At 32.5% G+C, this 25,001-nt stretch overlaps 7 protein-coding genes across 7 annotated transcripts; 4 read left to right on the top strand and 3 right to left on the bottom strand. All coding sequences in view use genetic code 12, as the record gives it.

Moving 5' to 3' along the window:
* Window positions 1-275: 275 nt before the first annotated feature.
* Window positions 276-2,120, bottom strand: CD36_41060 (uncharacterized protein; the record flags this gene model as incomplete). Its single annotated transcript, XM_002419731.1, has 1 exon — window positions 276-2,120. The coding sequence occupies one exon, from the start codon at window positions 2,118-2,120 to the stop codon at window positions 276-278; it is 1,845 nt and encodes a 614-aa protein (XP_002419776.1).
* Window positions 2,121-4,463: 2,343 nt separating this feature from the next.
* Window positions 4,464-9,914, bottom strand: CD36_41050 (myosin-like protein, putative; the record flags this gene model as incomplete). Its single annotated transcript, XM_002419730.1, has 1 exon — window positions 4,464-9,914. The coding sequence occupies one exon, from the start codon at window positions 9,912-9,914 to the stop codon at window positions 4,464-4,466; it is 5,451 nt and encodes a 1,816-aa protein (XP_002419775.1).
* A 446-nt stretch (window positions 9,915-10,360) lies between these two features.
* Window positions 10,361-10,519, top strand: CD36_41040 (ribosomal protein, large subunit, putative; the record flags this gene model as incomplete). The annotated part of the gene is made up of 1 exon (XM_002419729.1): window positions 10,361-10,519. One exon carries the CDS (start codon window positions 10,361-10,363, stop codon window positions 10,517-10,519), a length of 159 nt encoding a protein of 52 aa, XP_002419774.1.
* Window positions 10,520-12,810: 2,291 nt separating this feature from the next.
* Window positions 12,811-16,473, top strand: CD36_41030 (uncharacterized protein; the record flags this gene model as incomplete). Its single annotated transcript, XM_002419728.1, has 1 exon — window positions 12,811-16,473. The coding sequence occupies one exon, from the start codon at window positions 12,811-12,813 to the stop codon at window positions 16,471-16,473; it is 3,663 nt and encodes a 1,220-aa protein (XP_002419773.1).
* Window positions 16,474-18,490: 2,017 nt separating this feature from the next.
* CD36_41020 (uncharacterized protein) lies at window positions 18,491-19,243 on the top strand (the record flags this gene model as incomplete). Its single annotated transcript, XM_002419727.1, has 1 exon — window positions 18,491-19,243. The coding sequence occupies one exon, from the start codon at window positions 18,491-18,493 to the stop codon at window positions 19,241-19,243; it is 753 nt and encodes a 250-aa protein (XP_002419772.1).
* Window positions 19,244-20,866: 1,623 nt separating this feature from the next.
* Window positions 20,867-21,580, top strand: CD36_41010 (conserved hypothetical protein; the record flags this gene model as incomplete). Its single annotated transcript, XM_002419726.1, has 1 exon — window positions 20,867-21,580. One exon carries the CDS (start codon window positions 20,867-20,869, stop codon window positions 21,578-21,580), a length of 714 nt encoding a protein of 237 aa, XP_002419771.1.
* A 225-nt stretch (window positions 21,581-21,805) lies between these two features.
* On the bottom strand, window positions 21,806-23,533 carry CD36_41000 (divalent metal ion transporter, putative; the record flags this gene model as incomplete). Its single annotated transcript, XM_002419725.1, has 1 exon — window positions 21,806-23,533. One exon carries the CDS (start codon window positions 23,531-23,533, stop codon window positions 21,806-21,808), a length of 1,728 nt encoding a protein of 575 aa, XP_002419770.1.
* Between the last annotated feature and the right edge of the window lie 1,468 nt (window positions 23,534-25,001).

Genomic DNA, 25,001 nt, shown 5'->3' with positions numbered 1-25,001 from the left:
CTATGCAATTATTGCCTCGTTCTGGAAACTACCATATTGGTCCGAGCTTCTGGTTTTGGTGCAAGAAAAGCAATTCCTTAACCAGACAACAACACCAGAATAGACTTATTAGATGTCTGAGTTAACATGAATGCAGATAATCTTCTATTTTATTGAAGAAAACTACAACACTAAGAAAAAAAAAAGAAAACATCACTTGCATTAAAAAACTAACAATCATAACAAAAGTCATTTAAAAGTAGTCTACTATCTAAGAAATAAAATAAAAATAAAACCTAAACTTTATGTTCAACATTTTCTTTATTAATTGAATCACTTTCCATTAAATTTTCAACAAATTGATCTGTTGGTTTACCGCTATCAAGTTCATATTGAATATGGTTGAAATCAGTATTACCTTGCTCGTCTTGATTATATTTAATTTTATGGATTTGAGAATGATCAGGAACAAGTCTATTACAGTGTCTCAATTTATACCAAGGTAATGTGAAAACTTCTTCAATTGATTCCAAACTACGACCTTTCAATTCGGGCAAGAAGAATGCGTAAACAAGACCAATAATCATGACCCCGACAAAAAAATAAAAGGCCCCGTAAGGATTCATAGCAATCATCATTTTAGGTAATGCCTTAGAATTACCATATTGATTAGCAAAATGTAACACCATCACCAATGATTGTGCAAACGAACGAATACCCAATGGGAAGATTTCTGCACCAATAAGATATTGAACTGAATTGAACCCCATAGTCCAACCGGTACCCGACAAGAAAATAGCAGCCAAAGCACCTTGAGCAGCTCTCTTGTTCGATCCACTCAAATTAGCATTATCTTCCGCAGCTTGTGGAACTATAGTCAAAAAGATGGCATAATACAAAATACATGCCATTTGAAGGGAAAGACCAGTGTATAAAGCTCTTTTCCTACCAATGACATCAATAAGGAAGAAAGCAGACAAATATGCCGAAATAAATTTAACCACCCCTAAAACAGCTGACATTTTTAAAGTCCCTGTACCAGTAACACCAATAAGTGAGAACAATTCTGACGCATAAATAGTAACGGCATTGGCACCCGTCCATTGACCGATAATTTGACATCCACAAGAAATAACGAAAAATCTGTAAGCAATACTTTTGTTTGAAACCAAAGCCTTGAAATTTGATAATAAACTAGAATGATGAGTAGCTTCCTTTTCGGCAATCACTTGTTCATTGATATCACTGATTTCAGCAATAATATATGGATGATCAGCTGGTAATCGTCTCAATTTAGACAAGTTTCCAGCAGCTTTATCTGGTTTATTTGTCTTTAATAACCATCTTGGTGATTCAACACAAAAGATAAATGACATAATAAAAATTAAACCTGCAAGTATCAATTTTGGTGCTAAAGTAATTCTCCATTGATTATTATTAAGGTGGCCGTTTTTTTCTGCAGGAACATGTAAAGCAACACCATAATTTGTGAAATAGGAAATCATACTCCCTAAATAAACTGCCCCTGAGAAAATACAAGTAGCTAAACCTCTAATGGGACTAGGAGCTACTTCAGATAAATAAACAGGACCAATAGAAGTAGTATGGCCCACTGCGAGTCCTTCAATAATTTTACCAGCATAAAGTTGACCAATTGAAGTTGAAGTGATTTGAATAATAACTCCAACAATCAATACCACACAAACAATTTGAAGAGCCCTAATTCTTCCAAAAAAATCAACTGTTTTCATAGCAATAAGAGACCCACCAATAGAACCCAACATAACCATCAGGGTAATATTTGATTTCAAATTGGCCAATTGATCTTTAGTTTTAGTTTTATCTGCCAATCCAAATTGTTTTTTAAATGAACCTAAAGTTGTATTCAGCCCAGAATTACCTTCTTCAAGTCCTCTTGCAGCTCCAAGTACTCCAAAGACAAAAATGGATAAATATAAAGTAACATTGAATATTTCTGGAGGATGATCACTAAGATCAACACTCCATCTGAATTTAGACTTGTTCTTCTTTAAAGTTTTCTCTTCATGATCAATAGAAGCTGATGGTGAGGAGTTATATTTATGTTCCAAAGAATCGACACTATATGTCTCTTGATTTTTTTCTTGGGTTGTACCTGTCATATTCTTAAAGAGATCTTAATGTGTTTTCTTGGCAAGAGAAAATAAGGCCCTTAATAGTCAAAAAATAAAATTAAAATAAAATAAAGAAAACTATCTAGAAATAAAAATATTTAGTTGGAACCAAAAAAATTTCCTGAAAATAGGCTTGTTTATATAGTTAGGTGATTATTAGAATGTATCAATGTGTAATATCTTGTAGTACATTGTTTTACAGCTCAATTTTTTTCATGTTTTACTTTAACAAACAAAGCCCTCCCCGGAGGAGATAGATAGAGGGGGGAGGGGGGGGGGGGAGGGGAAGGTAAGAACAGTGTCTTGAATACGATTAGTACAACTGGTATCACAAACATGATGTAAAGAGTAGTATTTAGGTAAAACTTAAAACGTATGACAAAACATTAAATTCATGACAAGGTTTTATATACCAAAAGTGTGTGGGGGTGAATGAAGAAAGTCAAAAGTGAAAACTAAAATAAAAAAAGGTTACTGCATTTTTGAAACTTTTTTGGGCGGAGTAAGTTAATTATTAGTACAGTTATAAGGCATTAGGATGGACGTGTTGTTGTTGTTGTTGTTGTAACCAGATTGCAAAAAAAAAAAATGGAAAAACGAAAAGCAAGAACAAACACAATATGCTGCATCGTCTAAATAATATTTAAAGCAGAATGAGTTAAAATCAAACAAGAAGCAACTAAAAAGCCAAACAAGAAGAATTTGGGGGATAAGTTTCATAATATTTTTCGACACTAATATCAATTTGTCCAATTAAAATGGATTTAATAATAATTATTAGTATCAAAAATGAGCTTATCATAATGAGTGACAAAAATGAATTAATATCAAACCGTGCTTCCCTCCCACAAAAAAAGAATAGTCTTGTATATGTCGGAATAAACCAAAAAATAAAAGTGGGGAAAAAGAATTCAGCATTTCATCCACCGTTGCCTTAGAAATTTATTTTACTCTAAAGCCGCTATAATAAACCACCACCACTCCCCCAAGGCTTATACGTTATCTATCAATTTCAGGGATTTAATTTTAAACCTTACAACTGCCAAAAATTTAATTTCTTTAAAACTTATTTTGAATAATAGAGAGTAAACATTAACAACAACAACAAGACTTTAATATGAGAACAATATTAATGAAATTTAATTACGAAAACACAAAAAATCCAGGATAGATTTGGTTAATTGTTGTTGTAGCTTTTACCCCAGACTTTCTCCATTCATAAAATAGATAAAAATTAAAATCAACCGAGAGATCAAGTTTAATGGTATTGTTAAAACATCTGAATTTATCTATTCTTCCATTGTTGTTTATTTGAATACTACGGAACTTTGTTTATTTTTGTTGGGAAGGTGAATTCATAACCCTCCTTACTTGTTGTTGTTGTTGTTAGTTTAGTCAGCATTAAATTTCAATATTGAAGGAATGAAGTTAAATTTAATTTTTTTTCCCCACTCCGGAACAATAAGGAATAAATATGGAAAGCCACATAACATATGCAACTCAACTAAAAACAAACATGTTAGATTTGAGAACACAAATCATATATACTACGGCATTACATTGTTGGGGGGAAATACTTACATTGTATTCATCTGGAACAGTAACAACAACAACAACAACAATAACATTACTCTTTGATATCAACTGATTACGACTTTATTGAATCTTTATTGGTCAATTTTAAAATTTACAAGTACGAAAAACGTACAAAAACACACGATCGATCCAGACCCAATATTTAACATAACAACAATTCTCATACCTCCTGCCAAAAGAATCCTTCTTCATTTTTTTTATTCATGTCATGATAAGTATGGAGGTAATTAAATTCCACCAAATATAAAAATGACAAGTAAGAGAAAGAGGGGAAAAGACAGTAACTCCGGGATTGTCAAAAAATACACTAACTAGCCAACAAAAAATAGAACTTGATTATCTCTAATATATGTACAGCGGAAAACTTTCATAATACCATATGTTTAATTGCATCATACATTGTTCTTTCTCTCCCACCTTTTCAATATTATAAACTAAGGTTCACTCGGTAACCAAATGCGTACACACATAACATGAGTACGAATTAAAATGAATATGAAATAAAGAAACGAATACTATATTGATGATGACGATGATCATTATTTTTTTTTTTTTTGGCTGGTTGGTAATAAAACCTTAAAACTTTAATGTATATATATGCTCGTATTATTAGTATTATACAATAAGGAAAAGAAATATAAACTTTTACAATCAATAGTATATAAAAGCAAACATAGTAATAATAATGACTAGTTCTTGGCGATGGTTATGAACAGCTTGTTGAATTAACCCAATTTAATTATCTTTAGGCTTTTTAACTTGAGGTCGTTGATGTTGACCTTCATTTGCTCTTTTCTTAGAATTATCTTGTGGAGTGGGGTTGGGAACAGGACTGAATTTGCGATTTTCATTTCTATTAGTAACAATTGGTTTATGTACTGTCAACGTGGACTCATTACCTGGATGCCCACCAGGTCTATGAATTCTTAATGTAGACTCATTCCCCGGATGCCCCACTGGTCTATTTACTGCAGCTGCAACTGAAGCTTTTGATTGTGATTTAGTATCTTGATCCGGAACAGAAGCAGACACACCAACCCCACTATTAGATGATGCCACAGGAGGAGGGGTAGCACTTGCCGAAACACTAGAACCGATAACGGGAGTAGAACCAACATGATTGGTAGATTGCTGTTGTTGTTCTGCTGGTATAGTTGTAGAAACTATAGGAAAAACAGATTGTGTAGAAGGGGCAGTATTGGCAACTGGAATATCGGGTTTTGCCGGGATGTTCGGTTTGGAAGTTGCTGCAGTTGGTGCAGCTGTTGTTGTTGTAGGAATAGAATTGTTGGCTTTTTCATATTTTTCAATTTTTCTATTCATCATTTTCAATTTAATATCATACTTCTTTTCAACCTCTTCTCTAGTCTTTTTCCTTTCAGCTTCTAATTTTGTTTCGAACTCTTGTTTGCTTTTCGCTAATGTTTCTTCAAGCTCCTTATATTTCTTTTGTAATTGTTCATCTGATGCATTTGCTTGTTTTGCTAATTCCAATGATTTGATAATTTCTTGTTTCTCCTTGTCAAATTCAGCACGTAAATTAGATTCAAGCTCATTCAATTTCTTGAACAATTCATCCTTTTCATTCTTAGCATTCTCAACTTCACTTTGAAGACTGGTCAACTTGGTGTTCAATTGCTCAATTTGTTCCTTTGATTTATCTTCATTTGTGGCAGCATTAGTTAATTGATCCACTTTTTCATTCAACTGCTTAATAGTTTCATCTTTGGAAGCAATGGTTTCATTCATAGACCTAATCCTTTCATTTGCTTTAGTTTTCAATTTATCCATTTGTTCTTGCATCCTGGCAATAGCTTCACTAGTATGTTTATTAGCATCCGATTTTTGTTCCTCAGTACTAAGAGCAGCCAGTTTAATTCTTTCATTTTCTTCACTAAGCAATTTAGCCTTTTGTTGTTCAAATTCAAGATTAGTGGTTAATTCATTAATGTGTTCCTTAAGCGGATTCAATTCATTGCCAAGTGTAATAATCTGTTCTTTCAACTTCTTAATCTCCCCTGAGAATTTCACATTTTCTTGACGTAAGCTTGAATTGCTTTCTCTAAGAAGATTTAATTGTTCTAATTGAGCAGATAAATTCTTTTGTTCCTTAGATACTGCATCCAAATCTATATGAGTAGTAGTGTTAAATACAGATTTGGTGGTAGCTAATTCATTTTGTATTTGTCTCAATTTGATAGTCAATTCTTGATTCTCTTCAGTAGCAACTAGCAACTTGGCATCACTACTTTCCTTTTCCCGACGAAGATAATTAACCACTTGTCGAAAATCATCTCCCGATTCAGCAGATGAAACATCGTAACCATCACCATTTGTAAGCGAATTCTTGGTTAATTCTAATTGATTCAACAATATATCATTTTGTTCCTTCAACTCAGCAATTCTATTCTTGGAAAGAGATAAATCAGTTTCAATTTGAGATTTTTCAGCCACTAATTGATCTTGTTGTTCCTTGATGGAATTTTGAACAGTTCTAACTTCTTCTTGCAAAGAATTGATTTGTTCACCTTTTTCTTCAAGCTGTGTTTTCAATGCACTAATATGTTCTGTTAATGTTCCTGTCTTGACTAACTCAGCTTGGTACTTGGTATGACAATCATTATAAAGGTTAGTTTGATCTTCAAGATCATGACGAATTGATTCGATTTTTTCTTGATAATCACTCTCCATAGTATCATATTGATCTGCTTTATATTTAAATTCATTCAATTTCAGCTTCAAATCATTAACTTCTTCAATATGCATAGTTTTAGCACTTTCCAAATCCTTGTAAGTTATATTGTACAAGTCAGCCAATCTCTTCACTTCATCATCAACAAGTTCCTTCTCCTTAAGCAAGGATTGATATTTGGTTTCGGAATCGGTTTTATATTGTTCAAATGAATTTGTTGCGTCAGTTAATGTAGCTTCACTAGCTTTAGCAAGATTTGATAATTCTTCAACTTGAGATTCAGCAATTCTCAAATCTTCTTTCAATTGTTGAATTTCAAAATTGTTTGAATCTGAGGTAGTGGAAGAAGAAACACCAGTAACACCACCACCACTGGAAACAGCATTGGCAGCTATGGTGGGTTGTAAAATAGATTCTCTTCGTGTTGCTAATTTTCTCTTCAATTCTTCCACAACATTTTCCTTTTCTATAAGCTTGTTCTTAGTTTCAAGTAATTGTCTACTTATTTCATTGACTTGTTCCAATTTAGTGTTTTGAGCTTTGAGTGATAATTCTGATTGATTTGATAAAATAAATATACGTTCTTCCTTTTCTGAAAGTTTCTGTTGCAAATTTTGATAATTTTCAATGGAAGCAGAAAGTTTACTGGAAATATCTCTTGCTGATTCTTCTCTATCTTTCAACATTGTTTGCAAATTCAATACAAATTCATTAAGCTTAATTTTATCGTTTTTCAATGCTTCAATTTTGCTTTCCAAAGTTGTATTCATAGAAATTTGGAATTCCTTTTCACGTTGCAATGAAACAATTGTGACCTTGTTTTGAGAAATAGTTTCCTCAAACTCATGCAATTGATGTGTTTTTGACACCAATTGAGTTTCAAATTTACTAGTTTGGTCTCTCCAAAATTCAAGCTCTTTTCTAACCAGTGCCAACTCTTCACGACAATCACTAAGTGATTTCTGAGCTATTGATAATCTGGTTTCTGCTAATTCAGTAGACTTACTAGAAACTGAAACTTGTAACGCAAACTCATTCTTTTTATCAGTGATTTCTCTTATTTTTTCATTCAATTCATAAACTGATTTTGCTGATTGCTCTCTAATTTCACTTATGATTTTTTCAGAATCACTAAGCCTCTTTCTCAAATCTGCATTTGTTTGAGAAAGGTAATCGGAATCCTGTGTTGATGTTGGATTTTTCACATTTATCGAACGAAGGGCATCTCGTTCTTTTGTCACAGCATCCAATTTAATATTCAAACTATCCAATTCACTCTCCAAAGTCAAAATGGCATCTTTAGCTTCTTCTATAGCCACGCTTTCTATATTGTTATTTTCCTCTTCACGAGCTTCTAATTTCTTGGACAATTGCCTTATTGCAACTAACAATTCTTCATTTCTTTGTTGTAATTCAATAATACTCTTAAACTCAAGCAATCTTTCTGATATCAATTTATCTGAATCAGTTTCATTTTCTTCATCAAAATTACCAGTCTGACTCAAAATTTTTTCAATTGATTTCTTTTCACTAGCTGTTAATGGATTCTCACTATTGTCTCGAATCTTGGAATGAATCAAATAGAAACATAATTGACGACCCAAATCTTTAAGTAATCTCTTCATACTGACCAACTCATTTTCATTTTCTGCAACTCTTGACCTTAATCGTTTGGCATCTTTTTCAACTTCACCTTTCTCTGATCTTATGGTTTCAACTTTACCGAGCATTTCCTTCATGGAATTTTCATAAAACTGAATTTGTTCACGATAATTGGCAATAACTGGTTTTCTAGCATCCAATTCAGTAATAAAGGATTCTAATTGCATTTCCATTTTTTGTTTTTGAGATCTTTCTACCACCAATTGTTTCTTCAAATGGTTATATTCTGAGTATAATGTCGATAAAGAAATACCATTGCCATTGGCAGCTATCATTGCTGAGGACTCACTTAATTTTGGTAAATCAGTTTCTTTGTGTAATTCAGCGTCTAATGCTTCTTCAGTTCTCTTTAATCTTTCTTGTGTTTCTAACAATTTTTCATTTATTTCTGACAATGCAGTTTCAAGAGAAGTGATGGTTTCAGACATGGATTGCTTAATTTCTTCACTATAAGATTCCAATTGTTCAATTCTAGTGGCTCTTTGTTGTGCTTGAAGTTTAGTCAATTCAATCAATTCTTCCTTAGAATCAATCTCTTTTAGGAAACGTGATTTTTCTAATTCAAACTCAGTTTCAGTTTTAGAAGCTTTGGTAATCTGTTGTTCCAACTTAGACTTGAGAGAAGCAATTGTTGCTTCATGTTGTTTATTCAATGTCTCAAGCGTCTCATTCTTAGCAGTTAAATTAGAAACTTTGGTGCTAGTTCCCAAAAATTCAGATTCGTGTTTTTTAATCAACTCAGTAAATCTAGCTTGAGCAGATTTCAATTCATTATCATACCAATCCTTTTGATCTCTAAGATACGAAGCTTCATTTTTTGATTTTGTCAATTCCAATTGCAAGGAAAATTTATCATTCCTAGTCTCATTGATCTCTTTGGTCAATTCATTCAATTTTTTGCTTTGAGTAACGTTAGTTGAAGAGAGTTGATTGATTTGCTGTTCAAATTCCAATAATTGATGTGTTTGGCCTTCTCTAAACTTGTTGAGTTCTTCATCTTTGGCAATATCTGATTGCTTAAGATCACCAAGTTCTCTTTGGATGCGATCATTAGCTGCTTCCAACTCTTGAATCTTTTCCACTTGGCGTCTATTTTCATACTCCAATTTATCTTTTGATTCTTGTAAAGATGTTGATAAATTATCGGCATTTGAATATTTTTCTTGCAATTCTTGCAATTGCTTAGTAATATTTTGAGCATTTTGTTCCATTTTCAACTTGAGAAATTCATTTTCCGATGATAAATTCAGAAATTCAGCAGATTTAGATACCAATGCCTTAAGAACATCTGTATCACCAATTGATTTGATACTAGATTCATCTAATGACAAGTACCCTGATATGATTCGTAATGTATCCTCATTTATAGATTCTTCGGGTTGTTGAAGCTCAGCCAAAATGCTATGTTTTATTGGGGAACTTGCAACAATATCAGCTAACCCCTTCGTTGCATCATCCTCGTTATCTTTAGCAACATCAAATGTTTTAGGGGTTGTTATGGTTTCGATATCTTTTAGTGCTGGCAAATCTTTAGATGGTGTAGCAAATTGTTGTTTATCGGAAGGAGGTTGTAGAAACGAAGTATGTGGTTCCTCTTGAACCAGGTCATTACCTACTTCTTGTACATTTATTTCTTGACGTGGCAACTCCTCTTTGTCTTGCAACTCTTCTTTATCTTCCTCAATTGGTTCAGCTTTATTTGCTTCTTCTTCTTCTTCTGTTGGAGCTGGTTGCTGGCTGGCTGCTACTTCTTCTTGCTCAACATTCTGATTCTCTTCATGATTGCTGTTTTCTTCTTGAATTATTTCTTTTGGCGGTATATCCTCACTCATGATTGATGAATTTATCCACTAAAGGAAAACAGATGAGCTTATATGATTGATTGATAGATAGATTCGGCTGGATTTAATCTGATGCTTTCAACATTGTTTTGGTTCGTGTCTCGGTCATTTGAGGTAGATTGTTTTTTTTTTTTGTGAGAATTGTGAGTACATAATGTCGCATACAACTGCTATGTCGTAGGTTTGCGACTTTAAGTTAGGGCTATAAACCTATTTCACGTGATATGTTTTTGAGAACGAAAGAATAATTTTGTGCAGTCGCATACTATTCAAGTTTTTCCTTACAGTAGTTGACGCACAAATCTATGAGGTTAACTCTCGCCACCTTAGCAAACTTGCAAACCTCACAACGATTCGAAGAAAAAAAAAAAAAAATTTCAAACTTGTGTATATCGAAATCCCTTTTTGATTACTACAATAGATTAAAGTAACTAAAGATGATTGAACCATCCTTGAAAGCTTTAGCTTCAAAATACAACTGTGAAAAATCCATTTGTCGTAAATGTTACGCTAGATTGCCACCAAGAGCCACCAACTGTCGTAAGAGAAAGTGTGGTCACACCAATCAATTGAGACCAAAGAAGAAATTGAAGTAGTCGTACTGTTTGTCATTCATATTTGGAAGATTACTTTATCCAGTATTTGTTATTTATTGAATGTTTAAAGAAAGAAAGAAGAGAGATTATTGTTTTAGATGCCCAACTCATTCCATTTTTTAAATGATTACCATTTTTTTGTCAATAGTCAGAGATTTAATTTTAATTATATTTGTTTCATATGGGATATCAGGTTTCAAGCTCAATAATTTTTAATTGTTTTTTGAATTACAATCATAAGAATGATAACGGAGGGAGTTTTTCCAATGGCAATTTATATATAAGAATAAAAAATTACGATAATTTATTATTTTTGTTTGTATGTTTAATAAAAAAAAGGTTTCACGTTTAGAGAAAGATGTCTTGAGATATTTCCAATATTGAGTCACCAAATTCATCAATATTTAGAATAAGTCTGGTTCAAATATGTGAGGAAATATCTTGGTACTGTAGATCGAATGAATGTTCAAAAATTTTCTCTATACTGAATAGTGATTTTCTCTAACACTTTCACTCTCCATGGTTAATGCAGTAGGATTGGAGTATAAAGGTCTTATCTTGAATGATCTTGTAACCATACAAGCTTGCAGTGATTAGGATATGATTATTATAAACAGGAAGTCATTTCCCAGGTTCACATCTTTCAAAAGTCACGTGACACAAGCATTGTCAGTTTGTACGGCAGATATTGTTTATTTGGTGGAAGCCAGTTCACCACAACAAAAGTTGTACCAACCAGATGGTTATTGCAGATATGCCGATATGTCCTTGTGATTCCATACTGATAACCATTGAGTTGTGAATTGTAGGGCAACATCAGCAACCCATCAAGTATTATTATTTTCTATTTTTTCCTTTTTTTTTTCTCACGTGCACAGAAATTGTCTCTTTTGACATTAAAAAATATTGATCTATGATGACAAGCAAAGATTTAGTTTACGGATTTGCAAGATTTCGGAATATGCACTAAGATTTTACTACCGATTTCAATGCAACATCCAAACATGAACTGTTGATACGACTGGCACATCTTATAGGACAAACATTCGTAAACTAATCAAATAGATATTGAAAATTGTTAGGTATTTTTTTTTTTTCATTATAGGCTAGTCAAAACTAAAGTTAGCTTATTACTTGACCCGTCGATATATGTATTGCATTGTTAGATATAAGTGACACTAATAATAATCTATGATTTTCTTCTAAATGGGCAAACAAAAAGGAAGAATAAAAGCAAAATTACTTTGCATTTTACTAGATACAGTCTTGGTATTGTCTTGGGTGTTCCATTGTTCAATTTACACAAGCACCAGTTTCCATGCAAGTATCAGATTGGACATAAAGATTAGGGGAGTTGTTATATGATATTTACGATTTATTCTTTCATTCTTTTTTTGTAAATTTACAAATAGAAATCTCAGTGCTTTTCTTTTTTCTTTTTTAATTAATAATTTCCTGAATTAAATCTTGAATCTTATGTTTGCTTTCCTTTGCTTCCATTTCCTTTGTATGAAGGCTCAGTTGTTACATATTCTCTGTTTCTATTGCTTTTCTCCCTTATTATTATTTTATGTATAAAACTTGTAGAAGGTACAAAAACTATACTAAACAATAGGAGGAGGGAGGCGTAAAAGTAGAAGTTATGTAAGCAATGAAAGATACACCATACTCAACACAAGGTGGTGAAGGTGGGAATAAAGAGAACCGGAATTATACCACTGTGTCTGTGTGTATGTGTATGAGGGAATACAAATAGAATAGACAGAATGTGCTGTTTGTTGTGTATAATTAGAATTTAACTATAGAGAGAGAGTTTGTGACAGCTGATATTTAATTGTTGATTTCTTTTGCTAATTAGAAACATCAGCCTTTTTTTTTTCTCTCTCTCTTCTTGCTCTGTTTGTTCATTCTAAAGTTGAACAACAAAAATGTAAATTGGGATCTCACTCTCCTTTTTTTTTTTTGCTTATTAAAAGAAGAAAAACTCTGCCTCTACCACCAATCCCAGATTCAATTCAAATCAAAAAGTGTCTCTTTTATATTAATTGAATCAAACTAATCAATCAATCAATAATTTTTTATATTCTATCACTCTTTAGTTTATTTTGCTTCTTTTGTTTTTCTTCCTATCACCAAAAGGTTGAGTTGTTTTTTTTTTTTTTTTTTATTGAATTGAATTGATTTGATTTGGTTTTGCTATTTGACAACACTCTATATAAATCATTTTTGTCAGCGGTATTTAATTTCACTTTAGCAATCCATCATTTGCACTCCCTTCCCCTTCACCTCCCATGAACAACACATTTGATCTGAGGCTACATTCATTTGATAATTACTCAGGCACACCACAAAAGAGACAGAATAGTTTATCATCACAAATGGTTCATACTTCCAACAAACGAACCCCTAATCCACTTCAAACCCCCTTGGGAATGCAAAGCGCCCAAGAATATCCATTCACTGTCAACCACCACAACAACAATAACAACCTGACTTTGAATTCACCTACAACTGTACCACAAGTGTCATCACCACGGTACAATGTTCGATCTAGAAAAAATGTGATCCAACACATGAAAACCCCCACACCGTCAGCTTATGAAGTTCCATCCAGTCCTAATATTAATCATTTATCACATTTATCAAATCATAATCATTCTGATCTGTCTGATTCCAATGCTATGTTGGATAATACTCAAGAGGCAATGGACACTAAACTGGCATCCCGTTCTTATTCACAGCAACAATCATATTCTCACCTGACACATCCACAAAATTATCAACAACAACAACAACAACAACAGCAGCAGCCCACGCCGCAGACCTCAGCACCGCCACCATCTCTGCAACAACAACAGCAACAGCAACAACGAGCTATGTCGGAAGAAGAACAGCAACTTGCAGCAAAACTTAAAGAAACTTACAAAAATATTGTCAACTATGAAGAAATTGTTCAAAAAAATTGTATTGAAGTAACCTTAAAGATAAACCAAATAACTTCAACGAACAATACAAATTTGGTATATGGATCACCTATGGCATCTCAAAATTTGTCAAGTTCATTAACTTCAAATTCATCAGTAGTTTCGAGTGCAACTAGAACATCCGAATTACTGAATGATTTATGGACTGTATATCACCAAAATGTAACCTTATTGGATAACTATTACGATTTTTTAGTTACATCTTTAAAGCCATCCTCAAACCAAACTCAATATAAAACCGGGAAAAACATTGTTGAATTATACAAGATTCCTAGAAGAATGTGGGTTTATGGAATAGTGGGGTTTCTTGAAGTTTTGAAAAACATAATGAGCATTTTTCAAGACCATGAGATTTGTCTGTGCTTCATATCATATTGCTTTAATATTATTTCCAATTTAGCAGATCCAATTTTAGAAATGGAAGGGTGGTGGCTGGAAAAATTGGGCGACTTATCAAGAATGGCCATTGCCCTTTATGCATCCAAATTCATTGACTGGAAAATCAGTGCTGAGTGCTGGTATTCTGTTGCAATGAAAACACTTTATGGTCATGGGAAAATTTACTATCACATGTGTACTGTACAACAGGATAATTTAGATGCTTTGGTCAACATTGGTAAATCTGTGATTTGCCGTGATCCTTTTGTTCCTACACAGCATTATTTAAGATTAGTGGTGGAAAACATATGCACACAAAGAAACATTTTGTCATTGTTAGAATTACCTATTATTGATTTCATTAAAATTCATAAAGTTTTACTTAGTATTCATAATGGTAGAAGCAGCGACGGAAATTCTTCAGAGAGTATACAAGATTCTCAATTGCAATACGGAATTGATTTGGTTACAAGATATGGATTAACCTTTGGTTCTGATTCAAATGGGTATAATTTTTTCACCCGTGAATTATACGCTGCTGGCAATGGTGCCAATTCAGTCAATGACCTGCAGCAACAGCAATATTATCAGCAACAACAACAACAACAACAACAAATGCAACAAATGCAATTACAACAACAACAACAACAACAACACCCGCCACCTCCGCAGCACCATATACAGCAAATACAACAACCTAGTGCTACAAATACTATTGAAAAGATGAATTTTTGGTTTAATAAGGGCTCGTTATTCGCCATTTCAAATATCAACCATCTTGTTGGATTTGGTGATGCAAAAAACCCGTTTGCCAAATTATTTCAATTACCAGAAGCATTAAAAGAACGGAAAGACAAAAAAGATCGTAAAAGAAAATCAAGAAGTGCTTCACAAACAGAAGATGCCAACTTGGCCACTATTGGAAGTGGTGGAGTAGATGGCCAATCAGTTATTGCTGGAGACTTAACTACTAATGATTGGTTTTATTGTCTTCAATTCATTAACAAATCGGTACTTGAATTATCCATGAGAATATTGAACCATTATTTAATTGGTCCCAAACAAGCATCTACTGCTCATATAATAGTGTGGTTATATTTCTTAATTAGTATTGGTGAAAGTGTACAGAAATATCCTTCCAGTCAAACCATGATCAATTGGTTATTTAAGAAAATTTTTCCCTGGGAATCCTTGATTAATTATTTGAATTCATTATTATCATTTGTGAAAAATAGTCCAAAATTATGTGCAATGTATACTCATTATCTTCAAGTTAATTATATTCAATTTTTCAATGAAAATGAATTTTTACCAGAAGTATGGAAATGTTGGGGTACTCTTTGGTTTGATTTAATTAGTGAAAAGAATGATTACATTGATCTGGAAACAGCTGGAGTTAAAAATAACAATCTATTTGATTTACCAATTTGTGGAACTTACCCTGTAATCAATATGTCAGGAGATAATTTTGATTTGAAATCGAAAAACCAAATGGAGAATGATAATGATGAACGAATTGTTCGTATTATATTATTGGCAAGAACCATTGCTGATAATTATGGATTTGGATTAGTTCGTACTAGTGATGAATTTAAATTTGATGAAAATTTGTATCATCGAGAAGTCAATGATGCATTTGCTGAAGAATTTATTTTGGATAGTAGATTTCTGCAAAATAATTTCATGCAACCAATATCTCGAGAAAATTTAACTTTTGAAACTAATCATGAATTATCATCTATTCAAAAAGATGAAGTATGGTTTGGTGGATTTGATAGTCATTTGTATGATGATGAAAACATTGAATTAGGTGAAGATATAATTGATTGTGAAGAAGATATTGAAGTATATGCCAATGAATATGGCCGAGCTTCTACTGCTGTTGGTGGTGGTAGTAGTCACCATGACATTTACGGTGATAGTTTTATTGGAACTCCAACAGATCCATTATCATTAGGTGGGAGTAGTGATGAAGATTATGAAGGGAATTTTGGTGATAAAATAGATAGTAATGTAACTCATATAACATTGGATACTAACATTTGGTTGAAGCATTGTGGTAGAATTTATAAATGTGTTAGAAATGGGGTTATAAAAGTTCTGATTCCATTGATTGTATTCCAAGAGTTGCGAGCATTAAGAAAATCACCAGAAGCCACTATAGCTGATGCTGCCACCAGATCAGTAATTATAATTCGTGAATTATATTTGACAAGAGAAGTTGTCCCATTGAGATTCGATGGCACGGTTGCATCTGATATAAATGAAACTACAGAATTTGAAAATAATTCTACGTGGAGATCAAATGTTGATGAAACAATTCTTCATGCAGTCAATGAGCATGATGAAATGGGTAAAAGATTGATGAAAGGGTTAAATTTACGATTATCTTCTAGTACAAAAGAGGATTTCAATAAACGAGATCCACCAGTGTTAAATTCACGTATGGCAAAGACATTCAAATATTGTATCTTGATAACTGATGATAGAAATATGAGGTTAAGAGCTAAAACCATTGGGTTAACTTCATTTCAAAGTAAATGGTTGTTTGGTCAATTAGAGACAGTATTTTCCGACAAGTGTATTGATTAGAAAAGAGACATTTTTTTTTTTTCTAATAAAGAATTATTGTGGATTGAATTCACATACCAAAGCACACACGCATATATACAAAAAAAATCAAGAATTTATATTATATATAAATAAACTTTTTATAATGCATCTTTATACATGTGTATAATAATAGTCATTTTCATAAACAACCCACTTTAATAATAGGAAAGCATTTTTCAGATATTATCAATCAACCCCTTCCTTGTAAAGAAATAATAAAAAGGGGGAACACATGAAAAGAGAAATCCATCAAGAAAAAAAAAAAAAAGTGGTTGGTAACCAACCAACCAACTATCACCGCCACCACCTGACACATCTCTACTTAACTACAACATGTAAGTTATATACGTGAATATATAATAAGTATAAAACTGATGGGCGCGGACGCGATACCAGGCGTAGTAGTAGAAATTAGATATCAACCAATGAGACAGATCGACGCAAGTGCAAAAAAAAAAATTAGCGCAAACACAAACAAAAACAAAACTAGAAAGGGGGGAGACATAATCAACTGGTATATATTATCTAAATTGAATGGAAGTTACTCCTTTCAAAAAAAAAACTAATAGTGGATGATATTATTATACATAACGAACGAGTAAAATACCGTTAAAATAGTTAATAAAGCCTTGCTAAATACACACTTTCTGTTTTATTCGTTCAAATTGATGTTTCTCATCGCTTAATGATGTATCATCTTTGTAGTTTAGCGTATTGTGTGTCAAATACATTAATTAACTACATATTATTATACGTATCTTGGAACCTTAGTTGCCCTGGAAATGAAGCAACTACTTACCTACCTACACCTACAATATTATTTCTTTTTTTTTTTTTTTTTTTTGGCTGTTTCAGATTTTGTATATTGTAGACGATGATGAGAGAGAAGATGGGTGTATAATTACTTAGATCTAAAGAAAGAGGAGATTGTTGCCATCATTGCTGGTTCGTCTATCTACTTTAGTATAGATATCAATTTCATCTTTTAGTTATTGGAGGGGTGGTCATTTCTAGACTGTTTATTATGTCAGGTACATATAATAAAAGGATATATTAGTCATTTTGTTGGTATAGAATGGGGACAGTGTATAGGGGGGGGGGTTTGATTTTTGATTAATAGATTTGTGTTGGTGTAAGTTGTGTGGTGTTTACTTGCAATAACGTTTTTGCGTTAAAGTTTAATTGTGGTAGGCTGAGTCGTGCAGAATGGGAAATGAAATTCTTCATTTTTTTTTTCTACTTTAGGACAATGGTCCAGTTTTTTTTTTTCAATGCACCTATTACTCCTTCTCCTCCAATTCCGAACAAACATTACCATATAATTATTGTGGACTATGGATGATGTGTCTATTATCATTCCATTCTTTTCTTTGTATTCATTTAGAGCTTTATTGTTGTTAGTTAATACTGGCTGTGTATTGTTCTAGACTTAACAAAATGGGTTAATTAATACCGATTACATCATCATTAAAGTATTTTATTCTTATTATTCTTATTATATTGGTAAAGGGGTAAAAAAAAAAAAATTAATTAGTTAATTAGGGGAAAGGAGTAAAAGGAGTAAAGGAGTAAAGAAGGAGAAGTAGCGAAAAATGTAAACAGAATTTTTCTTCTTGTTTGGTTGTGAAAAATTTGCACTTGTTTATTTTTGTGCTACGTATCACACCCATACATATTCTTCACTACCTTAAAACAGTAAAAAAAAAAATTTGTATATATATAAGTAATACAAGAATTCTTCTTCTTCCTCTTCTTCTTCTTTTCAAGATCTCTTATTTTTCAACTTCATCTTCAACGTTCAACTTTTATCCTAATTAGTCCAGGTTTTCCAATATCAATTTATATTGTTTTTGATATTTACTTTCTTTAATAAAAAAACCTTTACATTCCTTTATCCAAAAAAATCAACTGCTTTTATTAGCATTTTCCCACCCCAGTCCACTCCTTATTAAAAGTTACCTACTTCATTACGTTCCTTAAATAAAATATTAGCAATATGAAATTCTCATCAGTTGTCTTATCTGCTTTATTAGCTAATTTGGTTGCTTCTGCTCCAATTAAAACTGTTATTGTCACTGCTTTCACTACTGTTTTAGTAGATAGTCAAGGCAACACTAAAGTTCAAACTGAAGCTGCTACTGCCACTGCTACTATTGGTAGTGGTAATGCTGCTGCTGCTATTACAGATGCTGCACAAGAAGATAATACCCCATCTACTACTTCTACATCTTATAATAACAACAACAATAACTGGGCTAGTGCTCCAAGTTCTGTTGAAACTTCTATTGTTCAACCAGTTACAAGTGAACTTACTCAACCCTCTACCACAAATAACATACCAACTACCTTATCAACTCAAACTACATCATCATCAACTTCATCTCCATCTTCAACAAGCTCTTCTTCTTCTTCTTCTGCACAACCAAGTGGATCAGAATTTTCTGGTGAAGGTACTTTTTACTCTACTGGTTTAGGTTCATGTGGTATCACCAGTACTGATTCTGATTTCATTGTTGCTATTTCTCATGAATTATACGATTCTAAAGCTGTTGGTAATAATCCAAACCATAATCCATTGTGTAACAAGAAAATCAGGGCTTCTTATGAAGGTAAATCCGTTGATGTTACCGTTGTTGATCGTTGTGAAGGTTGTGCTTATAATGATTTAGATTTCTCACCGGCCGCATTTGATAAATTGGCTGATGAATCTTTAGGAAGAATTGATATTACTTGGGAATGGCTTGATTAGATATAAATTGGCTTTCTTTTTTTTTTTTTTTCCTTTCATTTTCACTCCCCCGGAGGTGGTGGAGGCGATGGAAAGTATAACAATACCTTTTAAGTTTATATACGGTTAACTATATACATAAATACCAAAAAAAAAAATATATAAAAGAACTACAATTTACATATCTCCTCTTTCAAGGATCATAAAATAACTATAAAAAATCACCTTACAGTTTGACAAGTTGGTTTGCAATTAAATTACTCCAATCCTGCAACCAACTTCTATTGCTGTCATTCATTTGATGGTATGACATTTAATAAAAGAAGCTGTGAAATTTCCTCTCCTTCTATCTATTTGTAGATTGCATACTGCTTGACTGCGGATACTTTTTTCTTTTTGCAACAACAACTGACTGTTGATAAACTGCTGTGAATCCTAAATCAGTCGATAAAAATTTATATCTTATACCGATTCAATTTTTATTTTTTACGATTTTGGGGGGTTAGATAAATTATATTGCCGATTATCGACCATTTGAGTAATATCGGTCCGAAAACATGACATTGGTGTATTAGTGTAGTGTACAGCCACCTCTTTGTCACGTGGATTATAACATTTTTAGTTTAGTTTAGTTTGCGGAAATTCAATGAACCACAAAAGCGTTATATGCAGGTTATCATGAAATTTTTTTTTTTTTTTTTCAATCAATTTTAACAACAATTCTTCCTACAAAAAACAATAAAGATTATCGAAAAACACAACCAACTGATCCTTCCTCCACATTTAAATGTGATCATGTCATTGTTATGACATATTGTATTTGATCATGCCTGTTACGAACAATGTGACAATAATTCAAATTGATAAAATAATCAATTCAAGAGTTGATTTAATAAGGCCATACTAAAACTTCAAGTTTAATGTCAATGGGGTTTATATCGACTAGCGGTAGATGATTATAAATCAATTCCTTAATTTTGCAACTGAAGCCACAAATCATATCAATTATTATATCAGTAGGAAATAATTTTAAGGGGCCACCACTACCTAAGCATTTTCTTGTCAGACCAAAAAAAAGCAAAAAAAAAAAATTCTTGGTGCTTGATGTATAAACCCGATAAAGAGATAAAGACGGCAATAATTCCTTTAAAGTAGATTTAGTTATCTGATTGAACAAGCTAAGACTGATTGGTTGCTATAGCCACAGTATATGCATAAAATGAATAATGATGATGATGATGATGATGATGATGATGATTATTGTTTATGATTGTAATAAATGTTGGTTTGTGTAGCCAATAAATGAACATTTCCAAATGTCAGTTGAATTAAAAAATGGTACAAAATGTAAATCGGTAGTCATCATCATCTTCGTCACTCTTAAAAAAAAGAATTTCTTTTATAAGCCTCAAAATTGACTTAGTCTTGATTAGGCTTCATAATTTAATTTACGAACTCCTACTTTTACTTCTACGTCTTCTTTTGTTTTTGTCTAAACTAAATCATCATCATCATCAGTCAACTAAACTAAATTAAATTTAAATAAATAATTTTCAACAAAGTATAAATAAACCTTTGAAGAACATTCAAAAATTTTCTATTCTTTTCATTTTTCCCAAAAAATAAAACAACAACAACAACAACATGCTATTTACTCAACTAATAATTTTATTTACATTTGTTTCTCAAGTTTTATCTGTTTCCATTAGAGACTTCAATAATAATATTTTGGTTCAATTCACCAAACGAAAAGGTAGCAGTGGTGGTCATTCTAGTGGCGGTGGTCATTCTAGTGGTGGTGGCCACTCAAGTAGTGGAAGCAAAGGTGGCAGTTCAAGTGGAAGCAAAGGTGGAAGTTCAAGTGGAAGAAAAGGTGGAAGTTCAAGTGGAAGTAAAGGTGGCTCAAGTAGTGGCAGTTCATCTGGTACTAAAAACTGGGGGAATAATCAATATCATTGTACTGGAAGTTCCTGTGGATACGGTAATTACTATGCACCATCAGCTGCAGCAGCAGCAGTAGGATATGGTACTGGTCGTTATACTGGAGGCACTCAATTTGGAAACAATCAATATCATTGTACTGGAAGCACTTGTGGATATGGTAATTATTTTGCCCCATCAGCAGCAGCAGCAGCAGTAGGGTTCGGTACTGGTCATTACACAGGAAGTACTAATTGGGGGGATAATCAATATCATTGCTCAGGAAGTACTTGTGGATACGGTAATTACTATGCATCATCTCCTGCAGCGGCAGCTGGATATAACTCAACCAAAACTTCTTTTGGTGTATCACTAAATATTCCTTGCACTCATTTTTATGTGGTTGGGTTAGCTGTTGCATATTCAATTGTATTATAATTTTAATAATTTAATGAATTTTTACGATACGATTCATGATTATATATTATTTGATTAGACGGTGTCAAATATTTTTATTAGAAAATGTACTATTTTATTTTAGAGTTGAAACTTTCAGAAAAATAAATTGTAGTTTAATGATTTTATAATATTAATGCAGTTTCAGATAATTGAAACAATCTTGAGATTATCACAAAGGTGTTGAACATCTATTTGTACCAACTTTTAAGACCCTGTCACACCACTTACTGCCATTTGATAAATAGCATAAACATTCAATATTGCCACCAAAAGCCAAATTATGACAACAATAATCGTAGTTATCCAACTATTAGTCATATATTTATATCTCTTACCAGAATCTGCATCTTCAATTCCTTCAACTTCATCTTCATCACCTAACTCAACTTTCATGATTTTTTTACAACATGTAAAATATATTAAAGGTGCAGTTAATGGTGGTAACAATATTGATATTATAATTTGAGATATATTCAATGCCACTCCTAACCCATTTTTCCCAATAAAGACCGAAATAGTCAAGCAAGGAATAATAGAAATGGCTCGAGTTAATATTCTTCTCATCCATGGTTTTAAAGTCCAATTAATATGACCTTCCCCCACCATTTGACCAGCAATCGTACATACAACACCAGCACTTTGACCACTTGACAATAATGCAACCATGAAAATGGTACCAACAACAGGTGATAAACTTTTACTTAACAAGTTATGAATTGTGTAAAGATCAGCATTCATGGCCTCTGAAGTACCGTATAAAGTTGCCCCAGCAATAATAACAATTGCTGCATTTACGAAAAGGGCAATTGTTGCTAAAGTCACAATTAATTCAATTTTTGAATATTTCAAACAATAACAAATGGATTTATAAGATGGTTTATACTTTGTACGGAAAAATTTTGCCTCTTGTTCATAAGTTGGAGCAATATTGTTTTGGGAAGATTCTGAAGAAACTACTGGTGAAATTTCTTCAGCCCCTACTTCTACTTGGGCTTGTTTTTTTTCTTGTTCTTCTTTAGCAATTTCATATAAATTGACATAACCATGTTTAACATCATAATCCCGCATTCTAGGTTGTACTAAACCTGAACCCAAAAACAATGAATGTATCATAACTGTAGATCCAATAACAGAGGTTGCCACTGTCATACCATTACCATCAAACATTTCTTTAGAAGGAACAAATCCTCGGAATACTTGTCCCACATTAGCAGTAATTTGAGATAATTCAACGGCAAAACATATAACAACAACCATCACCAAACACCCTACTGCATATTCAAAAATTTTAACAAATTTCAACAGTGAAGTATCAGTACGATAGGCAGTAAGTACAAATATAACATCAACAACGGTAATAACAACACCAGCAGGTAATGGAATTTTCAATAAAATATTCAATGCCGTGGCTGATCCAATAACTTCAGCAACATCAGTAGATATAATTGCACATTCAGCTAAGATCCATAATGCCCAATTCAATTTTTTAGGCAAGTATTCACGACAACATCGAGCTAAGTCATAACCAGTGACACAACCTAATTTTATACAAAGAACTTGTAAAAAAATAGCGATAATATCGGCTAATAATACAATAAACAATAAAGAATATTTGTTTGAGGCACCTGCAGTTATACCGGTGGCATAATTCCCAGGATCCATATAAGCAACACTAACAAGTAAACCAGGACCAATAAATGAAGCATAAGTTGTAAGTGCTCTTCTTGATACTTTTACAACTCTTGAAAACTTGGAATCGATCTTTGAGTCGTCACCATTTAGACTGATTGATTGCGTGGTTGTTTCCGTTGATTTTTTTTGGATTTTATTCGTTGTTGTTGTTGTTGTTGTATACTTATCAAATGTAGTTTCATGATTTAAGCTCTTTTCGGTTGTCATCTCTGACGATTCAGACAGTTTGTTTTCCATCATTGGTAACTCTGGGTTTAATGCTTCATTTTTTTTTTTTTTTTTGGGAAATATTCCATATTCATGCCAAATCCACGAACTTATATACTATCTACAATATCTCATAAGGATCAAAATATCTGATAATTCAAAGCCTACAAGAGTTGTAGAAAAATCCCTCATTTATAATAGAAGATACAACAGATAAGATCAATCAAACTAAAACTCTAGAATTGAAGCCAGACTCTAATTGGACAGAAAACATCTGATGCTTGCATGAATATTAAAGCCTTCTAAAATTTAAATGGCTGTGAAAATCGGAATAATGAAAAAGTAGTGTACATTAGATTAATCTGCACACACTCATTTGAAGGCTTCGTTTAGAAGTATAATTGAGGTAAATAGGGGATGTGAAGAGGCATTGCTTCCTATTGTTGGTAAAAATCTATCAGATTATGTTAACCATATCTAATACCATGCTAAACAACTGTGTTTGTTTGAATCTAGATTCAGGTATTCAATTATATCATCAGATCTGATTCTTATCATCATATAACTATTGTCGGAAAAATTTTGATGCTTCGCCGAGGATGTGTCACAAAAAGACCGAGAAAAAGTTTTTCTTCAAATTTTAAAGTGTTGCAAAATGGGAAACAAAAAAAAAGCCACTTTTTTAAAATGATCATGAGGTATATGATTGGGCAATATTATTTAACATTTACTCACTATTTGGAAATATATATGATATCATCTATTCCCCCCCCCTTTGAAAGCGTAGATACTTGAGAGAACATTTCTGTTGGTGCAAATAAAAATATAAGTTCGACATCCCTTATTTTATAAATTGTATGACCACATTCGTTTAGCGATAATGTTAAGATCTCAAATGATAAAGACAAAAAGCCAAAAGGAGTAATATAATATTGCTCATTAAAAGAGGAAAATACAGGAAATTTGTGTAGGGTGGGTTTCGTGTATGTGGATTTTTAGCAGTACTATTAATAAAGCTCATACTCTGGACTCATTCAACAAAACTTGTCATAACTTCTTAAATGAATTGAAATGATATTATTGATTAACTAACTCAATAATCAACTTATCCATCACTAAAACAAGATTATATGAGTGGCTTTTAAAAGCCGTGATCGGTCAATTCCAGAAGTTTATCATAAAAACAGAATTTCAAGCACTTTGGGATATTATTCCTATAGAATGTTAAGGTGAGGCACTAATTTATCAATGGCATCTCTTTTCGCTAAACTGTTGTACTTATCTTGATTGTATAACATAATTGGGCATTTCTGATTTTAAAAAAATAATTACAAGAAAATTTATACCAACCGTCTCACTACTTTTATTATTTACTGTCTGGTCAATTTATTTGATACTTTGGCCCAAAAGTGTCAGGTTAAACTACTGTTAGAAACATTTCCCTCCAAACAGTAACTCTAGCACGAAGAAAGTGTAAGTTTTCAATGGACTGCATACAATC

Source organism: Candida dubliniensis, chromosome 4, assembly GCF_000026945.1.
Source record: "Candida dubliniensis CD36 chromosome 4, complete sequence".
Lineage (NCBI taxonomy): Eukaryota > Fungi > Ascomycota > Pichiomycetes > Serinales > Debaryomycetaceae > Candida > Candida dubliniensis.
This window is presented reverse-complemented; position numbering and strand designations above follow the sequence as displayed.